Raw genomic sequence first — 24,116 nt, 5'->3', positions numbered from 1 at the left:
TGAACAAAATTACTTTGATCCTCATGCAGATGTCACACAGAGCTGTGCATAGTTTTTTGAAGAGTTAGGGGTCATGATAAGGAGGAGTACGTGTCCTGGTGTAAGTTTTAAAGATGAGGGGAAGTATGGCTGCTCGCATCATTGTTTGTTTTGTAAGACTAAATAGCTTTTAGCAGTAGCACCCAGATAACTAGCATCACCTGTTTAACAAGGTTTATCAAGTACACCTTTAGGCCTATGGAGTCCGTTTAAAAGCAGGATGTTTTTGCTGTTTGACTTTTGAAAAAAAAAAAAAAAAGGTAAACTACTGGCTCCTAGCACTTGACAGGGTAATCCAATTGTTACTGATGTCAAGTTCCAGTGACTCCTATAAATGAGGGGTTGGGCAATTCTCTGCTTTGGAGCAGTGTAACTCTGAAGATTATTAACCTTTCTCTTTAAAGAAAAGTACCTTTAACTACACGATGAGCGCATCAGTGGCTGTGTATAGGAATATATACACTGAGGACCGGTTCAAACAAGCTTATGGTACAGAAAACCAGTCTCGAGGCAGAGTGCGGCTCCGCGACAGACTCGCCCAAATATGCCGCTGTTCTAGGGTGAAGTGCGTTCACCTGCTCAAGAAGAGAGTGCCCATCTGCAACTGGCTGCCAAAATACAAGCTCAGAAAATGGATTTTAGGAGATATTGTGGCCGGATTGACGGTTGGAATAGTACATATTCCCCAAGGTAAAGTCTTTAGTTTTAAAAAATGTTTGCGTCGTGGTGAGCCAATCAGTCGCGTGTAAAATTATGGTATTGTTTAAAAGCACAATGTTAAGGTTTATTGAATACGTTAACCTTGTAGTAATGAAATTACGTTGTTCAAAATCATTTAAATTAACATTTAAATAAACTCAAAACTGATTAGAGTAACTTTTCAACTATTTTCTAATGATGGCAAATCGAACTCAAGTCCAAATAATTTGAGCATAATTCAGTACACACACACACGAGTTGATTGTTATTTTGTATTAGTTTTAAACACTATTAGGTTTTATTAAGCTACTTTTATGTAAATAAACTTAAACTTATAGATAAATGACTAATATATACATATATATAATTTTTATTTTAACATACAATATAGGCCTACAAGATGAACAGTATATTTAATAACAAATGCTTATGCACCTATTTGTTGAAACCCTATTTCATTTATGCAGATCAAAGTATACTGCAACTCCATTGTATTACTCTAAGCTGTTTTTCTTCTTCTTTTCAGTTGATAGACCTTGGTCATAAAACTCGATTCATAAAACTGTATTTTGATTTATTCTCTGTCTTTGCTAGGCATGGCCTTTGCATTGTTGACATCAGTGGCTCCTGTCTATGGCCTTTACACATCCTTCTTCCCTGTGGTTCTTTATATGCTCTTCGGCACTGGTCACCATGTTTCCACAGGTAAAACACTTGCATTAACTAGAGTCCAATATTATGGAAAAACTTTACAGAGGAGTGAAGGCATTTAAAGAACTGATACTTTTGTCTTCCAAATAAATTCCAATTAATTGTTCAATCAGCATATTGTTTGAATGCCCATTTACAAATCCAAAGGCCTGTCACTTTTGGACAATGTTACTCTCAGTCATGCCTCATATTTAATCTTTGAACCAGGTGTCCATGGAAGCCATCCTTGGTTGTACATAACCAGGGTTGATCTGTAACAGATACATGTAACGGCTTTACGTATGCAGAATACAAAAATAAAGTAAATCTTCAGCCCCTGTTATGTTTTCAAGCAGCTGCATTGCTGTATAAAATTTTGTTTGAATGCTTTTAAAATACTTCTTTCATAATGACCACAAAATAAGGCAGAATGAAAAAAATTATTGTTAATCAAGAGAGAAACTTTATTGTTTTTCTGAACAATCTCCGCACATTTCTGAACAATCTCCGCACACTTGCCCTCTCGCTCTCAATTCCCAAGAGCAGCTGCAGCATGTGAGCAGTGTTGCCAGGGTTTCATGTAAATTTGGGCTCATTTGAAAACACAATCACAGGTTTAACTTGTGGTTTTTGGATGCTTTAAAAATGGACTGCAGTGCCAGGCTTGGAGGTAAACACTAGATAATTAAAATGCAACATCTTATGCCTCCACCTCCTCGTACCCCAATGATTATGCCTGGACTCCAAATTATGTTTCACAACAGAGTACACGCGAGAAGTGAAACGAGATGAGAAAACAAATGCATGATCATATGTTATGCATTTCAGAATATGATGTGTATGTTTTTAATCATATTTTTTATTGGATACAATATGAAAAATACCTCCTACTGAATAATCTACCCATTTGCTTACCTGACTGACCAAGAGAATTGTCAATTTCTCTCCAACTCTTCTCTTTCTCCACCCGGTTGTGGTACAGTTCAGATGAAACATTAAATAGGCACTGGTGCTCCTCTCAATGTTCCACAAATTTTTCCTCCATTTCTTTGGTCCAATGAGACTTTATTGATACCACAGCCATGCTAGTTTATGTTCTGTTACAGGTACATCAGGACTCCTCCCACTAAAACTTCCCATGCCCTGTTTCTTGCTCTCTCATTGGCTGTAGGTCAATGCTTGACCCACCTTGAGATTCAGTCAAAACATATTTCACATTGCGCAATTTGGAATCGCTGACCGGTCCAGAATTTTACATTCTAGATATCTCGCTGACATTGGCGACGTGACGGCACTTTTCTCAAATTGCATCTTTGATCGTTCATACATTGCGATCGCCGCTCACCGGAGCGAGCTCCGATTTGCCTATGATTTCAGGCTTTTGTAGGCGATCTCCACAAAACTGTAAGTGAGCGAAAATCAGGCTTAAAATCATGTAGTGTAATCTCTGAATTAGTCATGCATAATGATTCCGGGATTGAATATCTGGCAACCGCACCAGAATGTTGTTGTCTTAATCTGCTCACACCAGAATCAATACTGCCACTTTTTTTTTTTTTTTTTTACAATTTGAGCGCATTTTCATTGTTTCTCACCATTGTAATTGCTGTTTAAATACATTTATTTAACATCATACAAAGCGGTTCACAAAAAAATCTAAAATTAACAATTAAAATCAAAGGAGTAAAAGAATTTAAAGCACCTAAAAAATAACAATTTTATAAAGAAAGAACAGTCCTAAATATGGAAGCGAGCCTAGTTAAAATAGTTGTCACAGGATGTCACTATTTGTGTGTTTAATTTCTGCAAATGGTTATTTTGCATTTCATATCCAATTTTGTGACAAAATGTATTAATATTGGTCAGTCCAATCAAATTATGGATTAAGAAGAATAGTAAAATACAAAACGGTTGTTAAAAACATTACAAATGCCATTCACAAACAACCCTGCTTGGTAGCTACAATGTTACAGCTTGGGGCTTTTGGGTCTTGGAGGTACAGGCTGCATTTTTCTTGTTGGAAAGTGGATGAGATAATGTAGTTGACCGCAAACTGTTCTGTTTGCCTTTTGCCCTCCATAAATAAAAATATCAGTGTCCTACTCCACATCTAATTTAAAGGTAGTGCTCAGTTCATGAGATTTGCTGACAAATAGCTTGCTGGCTGTTTAGACTCACTTAGACATTAATAGTGGAGATGTAGTGGTTTAGCTAAGATAATAATGACATATCACAAATAATTCTTCCAATCGTGCCTTGCCTTTACAAATATGTATTCTAAAAGTATTCTTACTATGTTACTTTTTATATGATGTATCAGAATGCATTACTGAATACATTTAAGGGGGAGTATTTGGTATTCAGCCCAATCCTGTTATAATGAAGTGGCATTAACCAAGGGCTTGACTTTTGCAGGTACCTTTGCTGTGTTGAGTCTGATGACTGGCTCAGTGGTGGAGCAAATGGTTCCCACTCCACTTGCTCTAAACACCAGTAGCCCAGAGGCTGCAGAGTTTGAGGCCCAGAGGATTGGAGTGGCATCAGCCGTAGCGTTCCTCTCAGGCATAATGATGGTAAGAGACACCCACTGCATTAAATCACATGCCCAGTAAGCATACATGCGCATCTCCAACACATCTGTTAAAGAGTGCATTATCTGGAAAGCATCTGATGTAAATCTTAGCATTTTAGAAACGTATTGCAGATGAACAAAAGCTAATATATATCAGATGAAAACACACACATCAATTATGCAACTGAGAGATGTAAATGCAGAGTAACATCTGTGTGTTTTAATCCAAGCAATTATGTTGTCTGTGAGATGAAAACATTAGGAATTAGAATTATGGACGTGTATTGATAATTTTCATGTCTTCTGTTCCCAGCTCTGCATGTGTGGGCTCCAGTTGGGTTTCCTCTCCACATATCTCTCAGAACCGATTGTAAAGGCATTCATCAGTGCAGCCGCCTTCCATGTGACTGTCTCACAGCTTCAGAGCATGCTGGGATTGCGGCTACCTCGATTCACTGGTGCCTTCTCTCTTTTTAAGGTCAGAAATTGCATCATTCAGACAGACTGTACTTTTATCTCTACTTTGTATGTCACAACACTAGAACCAGACATTCTTGAAGTATAGTCTTAAAGTATATTATAGTATTTATTTAACTGTGTCAATGCTAGTAAAAAAACTGAACAAAATTGAATACAAAGGAAATTCCCACAGACTCTGGTTTCAGTGCTGGTGAATCTGCCCCACACTAATTTGGCTGAGTTGGTGATCTCACTACTCTGCCTGGCTGTCCTGGTACCAGTAAAAGAGGTCAACTCACGCTTCCGAGAGCGACTCCGGACTCCCATCCCTGTGGAGATCATCACTGTGAGATCATCACATCACTTTTTGCTTATTTTCTCCCCAGTTTCTGTGATGTTTGTAAATTACTGTACATAAATACTACTTTTTTCAAATATCGCCATTCACCAGTTGAGTAGTACTAAAGAGAGTTTCATAAATCCTATTTTCTAAAATGTTCTATAGTTTGAATGAACTGTTTGTTCTGTTTGTCTTGTGGCTCCCACAGGTTATAATTGCAACGGGAATTACATATGCATCCTCTCTAGATTCCAAATACGACATACAGATAGTAGGACATATTCCAGCTGGGTAAATGAGTGCCAAGTTCACCATAGCAGTAGTAATGATGGCAATTATCTGTCTTTGGCTATGTTAATGTATGCAACATATTTAACCTGCTGTATTTTGTGAGTTATTAAGCACATATACTATGCAGTAAAGCTATAGTTTAAGGCGGAGTTTTGATTTTCAGCTTCCCAGAGCCAGGGCTGCCTGCATTGGAGATGGTTCCAGAGATTGCTGGTGACACAGTTGCCATCACTCTTGTTGGCTACGCTGTATCCGTATCTTTAGCCATGATTTATGCCGATAAACATGGATACTCCATTGATCCAAATCAGGTGCATTTGGTCATTCAATTATTAATAATTAATAGTGAAATTTGACATGGAATGCATGAATAATTTTAAGGTAACATTTCCTCTACATTTGTTTTGTTTTAGGAGCTTCTAGCACATGGGATTTCCAACACTGTGTCGTCTCTCTTCACCTGCTTCCCAAGTTCCGCTACCCTGGCCACCACCAACATTCTAGACAGTGCCGGAGGTTACACACAGGTACCGATTTGTCTCCAATGCATTGCAACCACTTTTCTATGTTAGAAAACTATGCAATATTAAGCAAAGGGCATTCTGTGGTTTTTGGTGATAGACTATTTCACATATCATGTACACTCACTGAGCACTTTATTAGGAACACTTGTTCACCTACTTATTCATGTGATTATCTAATCAGCCAATCATTTGGCAGCAGTGCGATGCATAAAATCATGCAGACACGGGTCAGGAGCTTCAGTTAATGTTCATATTCAGTTAATGTTTATATCAGTGATTTCAACCGTGGCATGATTGTTGGTGCAAGACAGCTGGTTTGATTCTCTAGAGCAGGGGTCGGGAAATGATGGCTCGTGAGCCACAAGTGGCTCTTTGTTAAAAATCAAGTTGTTCGCCGGGTGTCTCACCATTCACCAACACATGATCGTTACCCACCACTGTGCATGAAAAATCTGCATTTGGCAGGTGTTAATTTCAAACCTTGTTCACCAGGAGTAAGCTGTATGACAAATTCGGGAGAAAGGAAACCAAAACAGTGTCTATGACTTCAAGCTTTGCAATCACACCCACACTTTCTGCAGGAAAATTAAATCTAGAAAGTTTTTGCAAAAAAAATTCCTTGTGAACAAGGTTTGAAATTAACACCTGCCAAATGCAGATTTTTCATGCACAGTGGTGGGTAATTTTGCTGATATACCAGCCACTGTGGCGGGAGACCTTCTAGAAGTGAGATACTGGATGACAAGAAATTAGAAACAAAGACAAGAGTATGACGAAACGTGTGATTTTTATGTTTTGTAGAACAGATGACAGAAAAGCCGCCGATGTGCTTCTGATTTGATATATGTGCACGGTGAGCTTTGCCAATAACTATTGATCTTAGCGGTTCTGAGCATTATCTACAAGTGATTTAACGAACGTTCTTTATTTTTTATGTGCGCCCAGGGTGTCAAATAGCACCCGCCAAATGCAACGAGGCTTAATCCAGTTCACGAGCTCCTTGTCCAAATGCAGGTGTTTCATGCTTGAGTAATTTTGGTCATCTACCCGCAACAGGCGGGAGACCTGTAAGACATCTTGGAGTGACACATGACAAGAAATGCTATTAGCCACATAAAAACAGACAAAAGAAAAGCCATCATTGCTCATGTTGATTTACTTTTTGTTCTGAGGAGTGCAGCGAGACCCTGAATGATACTTGCGTGATGGCAAATGGGGGATTTGATATAATCGGGGTTGAAGATATAATCGGATATCGCAATATTTTTAAGGCTATTATCTTTTCAAATATATTTTTTTTACATATCGCCCAGCCCGAAAGGGAAGTGAACTTTTTCATGAACAATTGGAAAATGAAGTTATTTTATTGAGACCCGCACAAACACATGTACTCAATTCCATATTGCAACATGTTACCTATTAATTGTTGCATATTTGTGACTCCATGGGTGGTAGTCAGTGTCTTTACTTGCTGAGCTACCCCGGTTCCCCTCTTTTTGTGTTTTTGAGTAGTCTATGTGCATAATAAACATTTTATTTTATTTAATTTTATTGAAAAACTTAGTTTTTTGAAAACCGTAAATTATTTGTTTGTGCCATGGCTCTTTCGAAAAAAAAAATGCATCAACCAAAAATTACAACATTGGCTCCTTAGTAAAAAAAGGTTCCCGACCCCTGCTCTAAAGTTTACACAGAATGGTACCAAAAAACTAAAAACATCCAGTGAGCAGCAGTTCTGCAGACAAAAAATGCCTTGTTAATGAGAGAGGTCAATGGAGAATGGCCAGAATGGTTTGATCTGACAGAAAAGCTATGGTAAATAAGATAACCACTCTGTACAATTGTAGTGAGCAGAATAGCATCTCAGAATGCACAAAGTGTCAAACATTGAGGCAGATGGGCTTCAACAGCAGACGACCACATCGGGCACTTTAATCGGGCCATAGTGCTCTTAATAAAGTGCTCAGTGAGTGTATACGTAAACTGTGGGGAAAAAATTTTATGTTTTTGATGACACTTTTGTTTTGATTCATTAAAATATAATCATTAAAATATTGTATTGATTCCATTTTTTTTATTTGTACTTCAGCTTGCAGGACTGTTCACATGTCTGGTTGTTCTTATCGTACTTCTGCTGATAGGCCCTCTGTTCTACTTTTTACCCAAGGTAAGAATACTTCTAACTATCCAGAAATTTTAAAGTGAATGGACCTTGGTGAAATAGGGTGGAACTCTGTTGCCATTCTCAAATTACATGAGATATTTTTTTACAATGCCTTGTGAATGGGATAAAAAAAGAAAATGCATGAAAAATAGTATAATATTGATAAGAGCATGGTGATCACAGGAAAAATATTAAAAACAATATCCATGCTGCGAATATAAAAAACAACTGCAATGAAGTTACTTATATTCCCCTAATATACAGTATTTAGTATAATTATATTTATAGTGACATATACAGTATCTCGAAAATCTACAATATTTCTGCCAAAACACCATAGTTTGTGGTACTAACTGCAATGCAGTAAGAATGTGTGGCTTGAAAAGAATACATTTACCATTGTGACACTTTGTTTTCCTGTTTACCTCGTCACTGCTGTTTTGAATTTCGGGGCCGTTTAATCTGGTTATAAAGAGCTTTGCACAGAGCCTTTAATGTTTTCATATTTCGCGCTGATTTTACCATGTGACTGTGCAGTGCGAGCACAGAGCAGGTTTGTCAGCGCTGCACAGGAGGGTCTGTCACAATCAGCCCTCACACTGTGCCCAATGGATGCGTTGCACGGGAGGGCCAGTTGCCCGGTCCTGCTTTGCTTTCACACTGTGCAGTTTAATTGGTAGCTGCGTTTTTGAGTATTTGGTGTTTTCCATGCACAGCAGTAAATGGCGTTGCTTAATAAATAAGAGTGGGGCGATTTGACTGGTCCAGTACTCGACGGACCCTCTGGGGAAAATTCCTGGTGCTATAAAATGCCAGTCCATCACTGGGAACATGACGTGTTTCCAGTCTCGGTATCAATCTATACTAAACATTCCCTCAGACATACAGTAGTGTCATTAAAATGATGACACACCTTAAAGTAGTTTTGCATAGTTTTTATGCTGTAGAAGAATAATCTTTTTGCAACACTTTGAAGCAAAATGTCTGGACTTGCCATTTTTTGTTGTGCGAGGAAACTCTCGTAAATGGGTCTGAGCCAGTGGCTCAGCATGTGTGGATAAATGAGCTGGTGGGTTGCTTTTCTTGAGGAAGGACTCAGGAGAAAAGATGGCATTGTGTGCTCCTGGTTATCAATTGCCGTGTCTGTACTTGTCAGCATTTAGGGTGGTTTCAGCCTAAATTTGTGTAATTGAGCAATTATTATTTGTGTCTGTCAGTATTGTTCCCCCTCCTTTCCCCAAACAATCATTCTGTGGCTTGTTTGATGGGGTGGACCTGTCGTCAATCTGGGTGGACCAGTGCCATCCTGGCCCTTATGTGGCCTTGTCCCTGGTACAAAGAAGGATTAAAGACGACATAAAACAGCATTTGTAATGCATTCAACAAAGTGACGTGAAACAGAATAAAAAGTTTGATACAATGAAATAACAGTAAAAGAACATGTTGTTTCATTGTCTCATGTTGTTCCAAACCTGTATGATTTTCTCTCTTCCTTGGAACACAAAAGGAGACATTTTCAATATGACTAATGGTATTACTATTTCTCCCTCTTCTCCTCCATCCAGGCAGTGCTTGCATGTATAAATGTGACCAGTCTGAGACAGATGTTCTTGCTGTTTCAGGACCTCCCAGACCTTTGGAGAATTAGCAAAATTGATTTTGTATGTTTCTTTCATCTCTATTTTCATAATAGCTAACTTTATTTCATTTCTAAATCATATTGTGTCCAGCTAGGTAATTTCAATAATTTTATGTATGTTTGAGCAGATGGTGTGGCTGGTGACCTGGTTGTTAGTAGTTGTGCTAAATGTAGATATGGGTCTGGCCATTGGCGTGGTGTTCTCCATGATGACTGTTATCTGTCGCACACAGAGGTATCATTATTACATGTTCTATGATATTGTTACTAATAAAAGGACTTCTGTTTACTGGATAACTCGTAAATGGCCACGTGAGCCCTCATAGAGATATTTTGTATACATCAGAACAGTAGTTCTCAACTGGTTGTGACTCAAATGTGGGCTGCAGGGAAAAGCTATGCTGAAATCAAATAATAAAATGTAACAAAGTATAATTGTGCATAGTTAGGATAGCAAACTAAATAGGCTTCTAAACTTTTAAAAGGGAGGGGAAAATGCTTCACCAATATTTTGATGTTCACATCGAAGGCTGTGCATTCATTCCAGCTCTACTGTATTTTGGGGGCTAATTTATCATTCACTTGGTAATATGGCTAACGCTATTCCAATTTTGACCCAGTGTTTGATCCATGTGTTAGGCTAGTAAATATTGCTTCTGTTTTTTTTTATGCATTTTACAACATTATACATTTTCCTATTTTAGCCTATGTCATGATAAGAATTAGTCCATGCATATTGTTACTCATTTTTGTTTACTTTTGTACTTTGTTGAGTCAGCACTTAATTTCCTATGTAAAATATGGGTCCTGAGACCAATTGAGAACCACTGAATTAGAGCGCGTCTATCATTCTGACTATATAGAAATTACGATATTAGCAATCCAACTGGAGCCCTAGTGAAACAAGATATTTAGTACATAATATAAGTGAGATTGAAAAGACCTAATTAGATTTGTGTATTTATCTGCTTTAGTGATTATGTTTACTACATTCTTTAATTATGCATTCCAAAGCTCAGGGGCTATATAAAAACAGCAATCTAGTATCCCTCATAGACCCTCATGTTCCAAAACAACCCTCCTCTCCTGGCGGATATGTAATTCACATTTAAGGAAAGGGGAGATGAAGTTGAGACATAAAGAAGTCCATGAACTATAGTAAACTTTCTCATTTTAGGGCCAGCTGCTCAGTGTTGGGGAGAGCTGCCAACACAGAGATCTACAGATCCATCGACAATCACAATAAAGTGAGTAAACAGCCATCATATTATCTTTTCCAGTGTTCTTTTCAATTATCAAACATAATTTGATTTTATATGACTAGGATTGGGGCCTTTGCCTTTTTAAATGTATTCTAAAGTGAGAAGTTTTACCACTAGTGCTACGAGGGTGCCAGTCAGTGTTGCCGCGTTGAGTGGTCAGTATTCTCAAACAAACAATAATGTTTAAAAGTGCCATAGTGTTTACACTTTTCTGGGTAATCAACCTATGATTTGACTACTTATAGTTGTTTCTGCATAGGATAGTTCAACGAAAAATTTTAATGATCTAATCATTTACTCACCCTCCTGCCATCCCAGATATGTATGACTTTTTTTCTTCTGCTGAACACAAATAAATATTTTTAGAAGAATATTTCAGCTCTGTAGGCCCATACAATGCAAGTGAATGGTGATCAGGCTTTTGAAGCTCCAAATAGGAGATTTTAGTCAGCATAAAACTAATCCATACGACTCCAGTGGTTTAATCAATGTCTTCTGAATCCATCCAGTTGGTTTTGGGTGAGAACAGACCAAAATATAACTTCTTTTTACTGTACATCTTGCCATTGCAGTTGCCAGATCATGATTTCAAGCTTGATTACACTTCTGAGTGCCAGGAGGCGCTATAGGAAGTGTAATCGAGCTTGAAATCATGATCGCCAAGGAGACAGCTGTCAAGATGTACAGTGAAAAAGGTATTTTGGTCAGTTCTCCCCCAAAACCAACTGGATCACTTCCGAAGACATTGTTTAAACCACTGTTGTATGATGGATTATGTTTAAGCTGACTTTAACTGCTTTTTGGAGCTTCAAAGGCCTGATCAACATTCACTTGCATTGTATAGACCAACAGAGCTGAGATATTCTTCTAAAAATCTTTGTGTTCTGCAGAAGAAAGTCATACACATATTAGATGGCATGATGTTGCGTAAATGATGAGAATTTTTCATTTTTGGGAGAACCAACTATTTAAGATGGTATAGAAGAAAATCTTTAAACATAAAAAAAAATTGCGCACATTAGCTTTAACCTTTGCTGATCTGCATTGGTTTTCAACAAGTGTATAATTGTAAGATCTGTCATATTTCAGTAGTCTGTGTATTTCAGTGCTATGAGGTCCCTGGAGTGAAGATCCTGACTTACAATGGGCCTATTTACTATGGGAACCGTAGCTTTTTCAAGGCAGATATAACTCGGCTTCTGGGACTCACCCCTGAGAGGATACGGAGCCGAGAGAAAGCCATGAAGGCTATAGAGAAGAGAGCGAGTGAGGCCATCAGCACTGTAGTAAGATGTTGATCAATCCATAAATGCAGGGTTTTCCTAACAGGGTTTGTGACCACCTATTATGGCCACCTGTTTTCCTAAAGGGGTTCATAATGGATGTGCAAGGGGTTTGTGAGATTGTGACAGAAATTCCAGTGTTGCAGAAAGCAAAATAATTTATAATTAATATAAAAAGGTACATTTTAAAATGTAAGTAAATAAATAAAAAAATAACTATAGAAAAATTTCACAAGCACTCTTTCATCAATGTTTATTCAATATGCATTTCAAGTTTGAGGATCCAACTGGAAGTATTTATACTTTGACTTTTTTTCCGATTATTTATTTATTTATTTATTTATTTATTTACAATTAACAGTAGTCAGTCCTTTTATAAAGATGCTAAAATATACGTTTTCTTTGCTTTTGGATTTAAACATAAAAAGATATAGTCAGCATATCCGATTAAATATCTGTATTTATTCCAAGGAACAAGGAGTTGCAGACAGTCCATTTTCTTCAAAGAATGACTTATTCAGATCAGGTGAGTTCCCAGTTGTTCTGGTTACACATCCTTATATCTTAAATGACAGTAAAGAGAGATCATTTTAACTCTGATGTATCAAACTAGTAGGAGATATTAATCTGAATGGTTTACAATACTGCAGAGATGGTTGAGGGTGAGGTTCAGGCTGTGTTGATTGACTGCAGCAGTGTCATTTTTGTGGATGTAGCTGGAGCTCGGCTATTCGTACAGGTGAGCTGGGCAGTATAGGTTTTGTATTCATCGGCATTGTTAAGATTCATATGATATTCTAACAATTACGCTACTGTCTCACAGCTGTGTATGGAGTGCCAGAAGGTTGGGGTACAGGTCTACCTGGCTAATTGCAATGGTGAGTTTTCACATATATTTCACTACTAATATACCAAAAGTTACTTGGACAACAATTTCCTGGATTCATAAATTGCTTCTATGCCCTTACTGTCAGTCCTCCTGACAAAATCAATAAACATTTTTCCATAGTGAGCGTACTGAAGATTCTCACATCCAGTGGGCTGATGAACTATATGAATCCTCAACATATTTTTGTAACAATCCATGATGCTGTGGTCTACATACAACAACAGCGGGTGCGATGCAGGAGCTTCTTATTCTTCACATTACATGTCTTATTTTCTAAAATGTTAAGCTATTTTTTGTATGTTTAAAGTAAGCTTAAATGTTTAACATTACCACGTTGTGGTGTAAGTGGCTGTCTACTGACATTTCATAGTTTTGTTTGACAGGAGAATCTCCAGAGAACAACACAACTGTATGGGTGTGATTAAACATATGGACACTTTCAAAGTAATTGACTGGAAATGGTAGGACACCATATTTCCGTGGAAGACTACAAGGGTCTCAGAGGGACTCTCAAAATCATTCCTAAACTCAACCATTGTATTTATGCATTTATGCTCAACATACTATTTGTAGTGTTTTTAGGGTGAACATTATGTTAGGGCCCATGAATCAGCACCCAAATAATGGTAGTCCTTCACATTTATACTTAGTATTCAGAACATTGTGCTCTATTCTCATAGGACAGCGGTTGTTGTTGAGTTCCTGTGTAGAAAATGAAAACAACAAAACTGATGAAAATGCTGTAATTTTATTGATTTTATATTTCTGAAGACCCAGGGAAACTTTTCTGTCTATCAGAAGGTCTTGTTTTAGTTTTGTTCTATGTTTTCTGAGTGAGAGTGAGAATGCACCGAGTGGCATGAGCTTACATAGTTGCCACCTTTTACACCATTTTAGAGAATACATATTTGCTGTGTGTGATATTGAAGTCTAGATCCATAAGCTATTTATAATAATTATGCAATCTTCAAATCCATTTTGAACTAATTGTCAGTCCTTAAATTGTCATGTCAAAGGACAAACTGAATAAATCAAAAAATGATTCATTGAGATACTTTTTAGTTTAATATATCCTGTATTCCTTTAACTAATCCAGATCTCTGTAAATTAAAGGTCTTCGCTTTGGAATGGCATGCAGTAATGAGGTTTGGTGAAGTCTAACTGTTGAAATTTCACATTGCCTATAAACTATTGCTGACTGACTACCTAATTATTGTTCTTTACCTTATGAAATCATATTGACAGGCTAGTAGTGATTGATGCTAGTTGAGCTAATTTTGGCAAAACTAGTGCATATTGAAAAATGAAAGGGATTGTTTCACAAACAAGGCATGTTGTGGCAAAATATTTTATTGTTTAAATACACAGTACCATATACCCAAAATAATATTTACAAATTCTATAAAATACTAAAATACAATATTAATAATATATAAAATACAATTAGAAACATTTTATATAATTTCATAATAGTATAGAAAATAATGAACAATTTTCTAAATATTTTCATAATACATGTAAATATACTTCAAATATAAAGTAAATAAAAAAAATATAGAATAGTTAAACAACGATAACATTTGCCATAAATACAGCAACGGTCTATTGATGAGCTGCTGCCACCTTGTGGCTAAATTCGTTTTCATTTATTCATTACAAGGGGTTCGATATGAGCGAGTATATTTTGTTAGTGACACAAATGTGTAACTAGGGGGTTAATCATTAAAAGATTACAATTACTTAACAATATTGTAATTGCATTTGAATGGCATGCCCTGATAACTGGAGGGCAGAACAAGTAAGAACTCAGCAGGGTGTTCCTGGCTCATATTTGCCTGTTTGATATAGCCTACACCCTACAAAGACATAGATACATCACTGCCAGATTATTTTGAATGAGAGTATTATCTTAACAATGTAGTGACAATATTCATGTTAATAGTTGTTTAATATTGTAGCAAATAAACATTTAGCATCAAATATCTCCCCTTTGTGTCTCGTAAAACTGACATTGTGCATTTCTTTTTGTGTTCTTTCTTAGTCATAAGAACACACATACGTGCACACACACAAAATATTTTCCTGCCTACCTATTTTTCATAAGCCTTGATTAAATTTTGCCTGGCACACCTGGAACATGACCACAAAAAAAAAAAAAAAAAGAAGCACTGGTATAGTAAGTCTCTGCTCATATCTAAATGCATTTTATTTTCAGTGATCATTACTTGCCCTTTTTTTTTTTTTTTTCATACAACACCACAGTAACATTGATGTAAACTTAAATGTGTTCTCAGCCTGTGACTGTTAAAACTTCATACAATGGCACAATGCTCAAGTTTTAAAGCAACAACTTAGCCTATTAAAATGATTAGAGATGGTCTTGATTTGAACTTTTTTCTTTGACACTGTTCCTCCGACCCCCGACCTTCTGGTCAGTAACACTGAGCCTCAACCACTGAGCCACCACTGCCCCCGAAATCCAACAATCTATTTACATTTACATTTATGCATTTGGCAGACGCTTTTATCCAAAGCGACTTACAGTGCCCTTATTACAGGGACAATCCCCCCCGGAGCAACCTGGAGTTAAGTGTCTTGCTCAAGGACACAATGGTGGTGGCTGTGGGGCTCGAACCAGCATCCTTCTGATTATGGCGCTTAGACCACTACACCACCACCACTCCAATCTGCTCTTATCTCCCAATTTTATTTGTAAAATAGTATTCACTTTATTCCAGATATTGTTTACAAGATATAGCTTTTTTAATTTAATTTGCAGCTAAGAATCTCCAACCATATACTCACATTTTGCGCTCCACTTCCTCGATCACCCCATCATTCCAGCATAATTTTTCATAAAAATGCTTCACAGAGGTTGTGACATTCCACATTTAGTTGCTAGTGACACATTTAAAATGGTTCTTGCGATAGAAAAGATCATATTCATTCACACTATTCTCTTGTGAGGTGGGATGGCGGAACTTGGAATAGACTTTGTCAATATCAGACTGTCCCCATGGCAACATGACTTTGATCTTTGATGCATGATTGATAATAACATCATCACAGGAGCCCACATACAGAGAGTCAAGCCCATCTATGAAAAATGCTAAAGAGAAAACATTCATATGAAAATGTCATAACTCAAAACTGTATTCTTAATATGTACATATCAACATTACAAAGTCAATAAAATTAATTCTATAAGCAATATTAATTTTCGTTTTTATTAGCAAAAGTACATGTCACAATATACAGAGGATATAGCTCTTGTTATTAGTTACTGCGATATAGCCCTTGTGACAACTTTCCTGTGAAACAGCTTTGCCCCATAGTTACTCCCCCACAAGTATTATTAATTCAGCATTAATTTCTCACCTAAATGGCCAACCCGAGACAGACGAGGGTCGAAGCCAACTTGTCTCATCTTCTCTGTGCGAGCCATAAAGAAATTAATGACACCATCTGCAACCACACAATTGGGAAATCCCTCGATAACATGGTGGTATCCCGTCCTTATATGCAAGCAATCTCCCTCCTCGTCACCTGCATCTGTGGATATGGTATGTCGATAGGTGGCAGTGTATCCTGTCACTTCCCTGACGGCACCTCCGACCTTAGTACAAACACACGCATACAAACCCAGCAAGCAGCTTTAGTCAGATTGAATGTACAGAAAATGTGAAAAAAAAAAAAGAAAAGAAAATGCAGCCAAGAATTAATTCACATGACTCAAAAGTAATTAATAGTGTTAAATCCATATCTTCAGAAGTGATCTGATTGGTGAGGGTGAGAAAAAGATCATTATATAAGTAATTTTGCATTATATTCTGCAAACCTGCCCAGTAGTTGGTGATATACACAACGAATGTGAATTGCCAGAAACAAAAGTGAAAGTGGAGATTTATAGTAAAAAACGGACTTATATATTGATTTCCCACCCGCACCTAACATATCGCTTCTGAAGATATGGATGTAAACACTGGAGTCTTATGGATTACTTTCATGCTTCCTTTATGTGCTTTTTGGACCTTTAAAGTTCTGGCCACCTTTCATTTACACTGTAAGGACCCACAAATCAGAGATATTTTTCCAAAAAATCTTTGTGTTCAGCAGGAAAATAAATACACATATGAGGTTGCATAAATGAGAGAATTTAAATTTTTGGGTGAACTAAGCAGTTCATATTTTGGGTACATAATTGTACCCTAATTACCAATTGTGTACCTTTTTGTCTCTTAAAGGGTAAATATATGCACCCAAAACAAGGGTACCATCACAGTGACTGTTTTTGTATTTTTAGTTTTTATATTCCCTTCATGACATCAAATCCATATGAGATCAAATATGAGAATCTATATGAGAAGAAATAATTTTTCATTCTTTACACACCATGAAATTTGGTTTTGAAGGAGCAGACCTGCAGAATTGATCGAAATCAGCTCAATTGGTCATTATTTGAAACTTTTCTGATTTGATGTAATTACAGTTGAAGACAAAATTATTAGCCCCCTATGAAATATTTAGTTATTTTTCAAATAATTCCCAAGTGCTGTTTAATGGAGCAAAGATTTTTTTCAACATAGCATTTCTAAACAGAAGTTTATTTAGGCAATTTAGAGTGTTTATAATACAAATAGAAACAAAATTATAACAAAGAATAAAAAAAATCTGCAGGTCAAAATTATTAGCCCTCTGCTGTTAATAGTCAATAGTGTATCCCTTTTGAAACCTCTCTCACCAGTATTCTTTCCAAGGTTTTTTGAAATCTTTTGCTTCCTGCCTCTGCCAGTCTTGTTTTGCACTGTGTGGGACTCTTCAAACTTCTTGATAATACTTCTCACGGCAGTTCTTGACACCTGAAAACGCTTTGATAAATGTGTATATCCTTCTCCTGCTTTGTGAGCATTAACAATTATTTTTCTCAAGTCTAAACAAATTTCTTTTGTCTTTGCCATGATGACAGTTTTTATATTACTTCACTAGTTGTTTTGCTAGATACTAATCCTCAGTTAGAAGTTCAAGGTTATGGGGATTAATTAGGCATGCCATTGGATAACAGTGGTTGTTATGTAGCCAATCAAACAGAATTTCTAAAGGGGGCTAATAATATTGACCTTAGCAGTTTATTTTATTAAATTATTTTATTTTTTTATTTCAGCAGGTAGTTCAGTGTTGTGGCAAGAGTGACACAATGAATGAGCATCTCATTCCCTCCATCAGGGAACGGAGGTTACAAGAGTAACCAAGAGGGGAAAGGTAATGTACACAAGAAGTGCAAAACAGCCAGTTGCCCCACATTCTTACTTGATCATACCTGACAACACACGGGACGAAATCGGCTCAACTAGTGATTGAAAAAAAGATAAGAGCATTCTGGCTCTTTTCAGTGAGCTGGCTCGTTCGGCTCAGCTCACCAAAAACCTCTTTTAACTCCCAAACAGCTTTTTAAAAATTTTTTTAATTTTTTTACCGAATTATTTTACAATTTGCGATAGTTTGACTATGATTGGCGTTAAAACAATTCTTATTAAATTATTAAATCATACTCTACCTTAATCACAATGTATTTAAATATTCATTGGTTTGTTATGAAAAAGAATGCTATTAAAAATTTGCATTTAAAGTATAACTTTTTAATTTTGTAAATTTTGTACAATTTCGCGTGATATGAGCGTGAAGCGATAATCTGTGTTCCACAACTGTTTTCGGGTCCTTAAATAACGTATAACTTGCGAGTAATGCCAGTCGGATGGACTTTCTGGTGCACCACTAGTGAGTTGGTTCCCTACACTTATAGGGAGCAGCGGTACTGCCAGTTTAACTATTTTTAATGTATATAAACAAAGGGCATATAAATGTAACAATTCAAAATGAATACAATCTGAACTACACAAATTGGCTCCGCCCTCCCTCACATCTTTGCACATTGGTTGACACTGCGTGTCTGACTGACAGGAGCAACAGGTGAGGCTGTTAGTCTGAGCAGACAGTCAGAACGAATTCGTGTGCGCTTGAGCATTTAGCCCTATATTATTTTATTTATTTTTTCGTTCTTTGAATTAGTTAAATCCATTCATTATTTTTATGTAAATGTATTCACAACATTAATTGAAAATTATTGTGCAAAACAACAGAAATAGAAATAAAACCAACCTCAAACCGTAAACATCAGATGTAGCCTCAAGTGAAGAACAAAATTTTACAGGGCTACACAAAATGTTATGTAATTGCTCTACACAGCAAATTGGACTGCTTTCTTATTTAAGTAAAAGTGGTTTCTCTTCAAGAAAAAAAAAAAAGTTGCTCAGCTTTCTGGCAGGAGAGAGAGTTCCTCTTCTCATCAAGAACATGAGATGCTTCACTGAATATTCTCTCATTCTCTGTGCTGGTTTTTGGGCAGATAAATACCTGCATGTAATCTGCTCAAGTAATGGAAAGCGAAAGAGAGGTAGTGACTGCAACCAGGAACTAAACACAGACGGAAAGGCATCTTTAAAAGGATGCTCTCTGTCAGTGCCACTAATATACTCTTTTATTGCAAGAATATATACTCTTTTACATTGTCGAAGCACCCGTGGCATTCTCTGCACTCAATCCGTTCACGTGGGGGAGAAACCGTCGAAATGCGATGTAAATCCAACAGCATGCAGAGGTGAATGGACCAGCAGTGGAGTTCAGCTCTCTGTGAATCAACCGCTCAGCACCGGAGAAATAATCTGAATGAGTGGTTGCGATCCAGCTCCTTTTATACATGTATGTCCAGGGGAGTGGCATGCAAATTTCACTTGCCAATTCCCATTGGCCTTTTCTCAAAGATCAGAGGTGTTTGGGACTCCCAAGAGAGCTCCCTAGTGTCACTACATCGACACAATGTCGAGAGTGACAGATAGGGAATTCAACTTACTGTATCTGAATTCATTGTGAGATCTGTCTGTGTTTTTACAGGTTTCCTGTTCAATCGTTCAAGGAGACTGCCACGTAATTGTGATTGACTGTTTTACATGTCAGTCAGACAGCTATTCCTGTCTAAGTGGGTGGTCCTTGGACAGAATAAGCTGCAATATAGTCAAGCTCAGTTGTTTTCTACTAAAAGGTCTGGCTACATAAAACTAGAGTCTATCTGGCTCACCATCATTTCCTGGCCTCTCTCTACAAACCATATCAATAAAAGTGGCTAAAAGGCAAAAAATGTAATGTAACAATTTTCAATCTGAGCAAGATTGGAAAACTGCAAAAGCTACAATAAGTCATGAACATAAATTTGCATTGTAAATGATATGTAAATCACAAGTTTATTTTACCAGGTCCAAAGTTGTTCTCTCCAAAATATCCACCATTTTTTCCAGCTTTGTTTTAGAGGTAAAAATGAAGTCATCGTCCACCCAAAGCACATATTTGGTTGTCACCTGAGAGACTGCCAGGTTGCGGCCAGCAAACCAGCCCTGTAATGAACAGTGGACAGCAATTTAGAAGATCAATTTGTCCTGAGAGGAACACATAGCAATCTGCATGACAAGTAATTGGATACCTGAACACCACACCCATTTGTGGTTGTTAGACATTTAATAGGGATATGGCATTAATAGGGAGTAGGTCCTCCCTTAACAGTTATACCAGGTTCCACTCTGGAGTAAATTTTTCTATTCTTTGCACACAGTCCCTTCATCCTACCAACTTCTTATGAATGTGATGTCTTTGTATCGCTGGTGCTTAACAGGAAATTAAATATATAAATGGACGCAGCCATTTCATATATGGAGAAGAACTTCAGAATTCAATTGTGCTAGTCCCAGCCCATTAGTGCTTTGCACACACGAGTTCGCCAAACCCACTTGTGCATAGACTTAGTGCATGCACAAAAATACCAAAACTTCATGGCCACACCCACTGACTTTGCATGTATGACTTATGGCAATGCGCTGCGCTTAGAGCTAGTGCTCTTAAAATAGAGCTCTATAAAAGGTTTTGTGTTTGGTAGTTACGGGAACAGACGCAATCTCTTTTTGGTATCTAGGTGATACAGTATCTATGTGTTGTAGTTTACGTGACCTGGGTCACATATCAAGGCAGCTAACAGACAGTCGGTTTAGTCTATCTGCTTCCTTACATTATTAATAATATGTGTTGCGAATTTAGCCCTTTATCTTTAATTTTTTTCCTTTTTTTCCCCCATATATATATTTGTACTACATATCCCACAATTCCAAGCAAACTACACTACTAAATTTAATGCACTACATTACCCATACACCCCTTGGTCGAGGTCTATAAGTAGACCTCACTTCCTTCCTTTTTTTTGGCATTGGTGAGCTGTCCTTTCCTTAGGATGTGTTAATGACTTAAGAACATCTTGTACATCTTGTACATCCTGTCCATCCATTAACACCTGTCCATTTACATCTTGTGAATCAGCTCCATGTGAATGTACGAACTTCATGTCATGTGAATTACCCAAGGCTTAATCATCCTGAACTTAAAATAAAAGAGCAAAGGACTGGTATTTGTCCCGTGTATTAATCAGACACGCCATCAAGTTTCTGCAACTCCGACGAACTTTGGATATATTTAACAGCTGATATCCTACACTGTGAGCCAAATTATTAGAGGAAAGCACCAACTACCCTGGAGGGATGGACACAGTCTCTCTTTAGCAGGTCAGGTCTATCACAAGAACATGGCCAATTGTCTATAAATCCTATGCTATTCTCCAGACACTCCGACATCCAGCCATTTAGTGATGATCATCTACTAATAAGAGTGGCCTGCAAAAGTTTGGGCACAACTGTAAGTATGGTGGTTATAAACCATAAGTTGTAAACATTTTGATATTTTTATTAAACTGTTCATTTATTTATTTTCCTTTTTGTTGTTGTTTGTTTTAATACACCTCTTGGCTCTAGATGTAAAAGTTTTGTAAGCAGTAATAATAAAAAAAGTTTTTAAAAAAAAGTCTGACGCAGGTGTAAATTGATGGGCCCTTAAACAAGCCCTCATAATAAATCTCCAACTGATTGACAAATTCACTTGTGAAATGGATTGCTGTGAACTGTATGCCAATGATTGACTTATAATCAATAATATGGTAGTAAACAATACATTGTATTCTAAAGCCGCTTTTTGTATTGTCTTATCAATGATTAACTCTTCTGCCACAAGAATGTAATGCATTTTAATTATCTGAATGATCATTATATATTGAATTATTTTTATATAAGGGACTTTCTCAGCAAATATTTGTATATGCGATTAATTAATCTGGACACCATGTAATTAATTCGATTAAAAGTTTTAATCGATTGACAGCCCTAAATTTAATCCATTATTCCTTCTACCAGTGTAATGTTCCTTATGGCACTAGCTGTACCACAAGCCCAAAGCATGATCGATCCACCCATGTGCTTAACAGTTTGAGAGGTGTTCTTTTCATGAAATTCTGCACCCTTTTTTCTCCAAGATTTTAACTTCATCAGTCCACAGGACTTGTTTCCAAAATGCATCAGGCTTGTTTAGATGTTCATTTGCAAACTACTGATGCTGAATTTGGCAAGGACGCAGGAAATGTTTTCTTCTCAGGACTCTTCCATGAAAGTCATATTTGTGCGGGTGTCGCTGTACAGTAGAACAGTGCACCACTACTCCAGAGTCTGCAAAATCTTCCTTGAGGTCTATTGCAGTAAAACAGGGGTTTTGATTTGCCTTTCTAGCAATCCTACGAGCAGTTCTCCAGGAAAGTTTTCTTGGTCTTCCAGACCTCAACTTGACCTCCACCGTTCCTGTTAACTACTATTTCTTAATTACATTATGAACTGATGAAACAGCTACCTGAAAATGCTTTGCTATCTTCTTATTGCCACCTTCTGCTTTGTGGGCATCAACCAATTTAATTTTCAGAGTGCTAGGCAGCTGCTTAGAGTAGCACTTGGCTGCAGATTGTTGAGACAAGGTTTGAGGAGTAAGAGTATTTGCAAAGCTTTGAATATTGAAATTTGCAACACCTGGCCTTTCTAAACAATAATTGTGAACAAGCCATGCCACAATGTCCTTAAGGTATGAGACCTTGGTAAAAGTTTTCTGAGAGCTATAAACTCTTGGGGTGCCCAAATTTTGCATGGCGCTCCTTTTCTTTTTTCACTCTAAAATAGTGCAAAAAAATAATAATACATATCTTGCTTAACTTGTTGAAAAGAATATTTAATGTTTAAATTTATGCCTTTTGGAGATCAATTCATCTTCTACTCACTTAACTATTCACAGCAACATAAATTTTGGCCAGGGGTCCACATAACTTTTGCATGCCACTGTATATCATCATTGTGATAAGCAGGGAGGGACCAGAGCATATTACATTGTCTGACATCATAATTGCAAGTTCACACACCACTTTAAATGTTATTTTTTGTGTTATCTTTAGTGACTGGCCAATTCGGACATCATAAGAATTACAAACTATGAAAACCTTCATTTTGTATTAGCCAGCACTTTTAAATTTGATCTTATGTCAGGCACCCTGGCCCCAGATGACATTTGACTAAAGTGGCAGAAGTCTCTATTTTCACATTCTGTTAAATAGAATACCCTACAACCAGTGCGCTTTCAACGGGATTCTCATTAGGTGAGTCACTGAGTGGGAGAACTTGTTGGAAACTTGTTGCCCTACTGTCGGAACCAGAAAGTATGTATAGCCTGCTGTGCTGACCGTATTCGAAACAGTACCTCATGGCTTCTCTTTCTCACGGACCTCCAATAGTATTGGATTCGTGTCTCGAACTCATTTATCATCTCCATCAGCCTGGCTAATTCCACATATTTGTTGCATGTAAAACCTTCACTGCTGACAGATGTAGCTATTTTAAATATGTGGCATTCAGTGCAAGGTGACAATAACCAGTGCTGATGCTATGACTTAATGCAGTTGTTTGTCGTAGAGCCTAATCAGCGCATTTTTGATATCGATGGAGTGATTGTGTAAATACATTTGTAATATGGGGAGATTAATGCAAGCAGTAAAATTGCAAAAAATCCCAATAGAAATTAACGTGAGGAAAATGCAAAAAGCGGATGGAGAAAAATCTCAACAAATCACAATAAAAGGTTTAGTGTAGTTATTATTTTAATGGAAATAAAAACTAGTGAAGGCTTAGCAAGCTATCAGGCAACAAACAAAAACTCAAGCCACGCGCCGGGAAAAACACGGTGTGCAGGTCAGTCAAGTTCTTCCACATCAGACTAAGTAAACCATCTGCTTTTGGACCTCGCTTTGTG

The 24,116-nt window shown here is 37.1% G+C and overlaps 2 protein-coding genes across 5 annotated transcripts in view; one reads left to right on the top strand and one right to left on the bottom strand.

The window, feature by feature from the left end:
* Window positions 1–263: 263 nt before the first annotated feature.
* On the top strand, window positions 264–15,701 carry LOC127618895 (solute carrier family 26 member 10-like). Its single transcript, XM_052091589.1, has 18 exons — window positions 264–729; window positions 1,333–1,443; window positions 3,844–4,001; window positions 4,314–4,478; window positions 4,653–4,805; window positions 5,008–5,090; window positions 5,254–5,401; window positions 5,504–5,617; window positions 7,704–7,781; window positions 9,344–9,439; window positions 9,546–9,652; window positions 10,595–10,664; window positions 11,786–11,965; window positions 12,434–12,488; window positions 12,613–12,701; window positions 12,786–12,840; window positions 12,972–13,078; window positions 13,235–15,701. Exons 1-18 carry the CDS (start codon window positions 465–467, stop codon window positions 13,274–13,276), a joined length of 2,076 nt encoding a protein of 691 aa, XP_051947549.1. The 5' UTR covers window positions 264–464; the 3' UTR covers window positions 13,277–15,701.
* A 29-nt stretch (window positions 15,702–15,730) lies between these two features.
* The window catches only part of b4galnt1a (beta-1,4-N-acetyl-galactosaminyl transferase 1a), a 37,335-nt gene continuing 28,949 nt past the window's right edge, over window positions 15,731–24,116 (bottom strand). For all 4 annotated transcript variants that reach the window (XM_052091593.1, XM_052091591.1, XM_052091594.1 and 1 more), the window contains exons 9-11: window positions 20,156–20,296; window positions 16,230–16,467; window positions 15,731–15,960 (exon numbers count right to left, since the gene is read on the bottom strand). In XM_052091593.1, coding sequence (XP_051947553.1) covers window positions 15,743–15,960; window positions 16,230–16,467; window positions 20,156–20,296 — 597 coding nt within the window. In that variant the 3' untranslated portion in view covers window positions 15,731–15,742. The remainder of the gene's footprint in view (window positions 15,961–16,229; window positions 16,468–20,155; window positions 20,297–24,116) is intronic.

Source organism: Xyrauchen texanus, chromosome 25, assembly GCF_025860055.1.
Source record: "Xyrauchen texanus isolate HMW12.3.18 chromosome 25, RBS_HiC_50CHRs, whole genome shotgun sequence".
In the NCBI taxonomy this organism is placed as follows: domain Eukaryota; kingdom Metazoa; phylum Chordata; class Actinopteri; order Cypriniformes; family Catostomidae; genus Xyrauchen; species Xyrauchen texanus.
This window is presented reverse-complemented; position numbering and strand designations above follow the sequence as displayed.

What these genes read in the sequence shown, in the direction of transcription:
- LOC127618895 (XM_052091589.1), top strand. Translation starts at nt 465, where the DNA reads ATGAGCGCATCAGTGGCTGTGTATAGGAATATATACACTGAGGACCGG. An exon ending in TGGTCACCATGTTTCCACAG is followed by an intron (nt 1,444 to 3,843) that starts GTAAAACACTTG and finishes TGACTTTTGCAG; the next exon opens with GTACCTTTGCTGTGTTGAGT. An exon ending in GTGCCGGAGGTTACACACAG is followed by an intron (nt 5,618 to 7,703) that starts GTACCGATTTGT and finishes TTTGTACTTCAG; the next exon opens with CTTGCAGGACTGTTCACATG.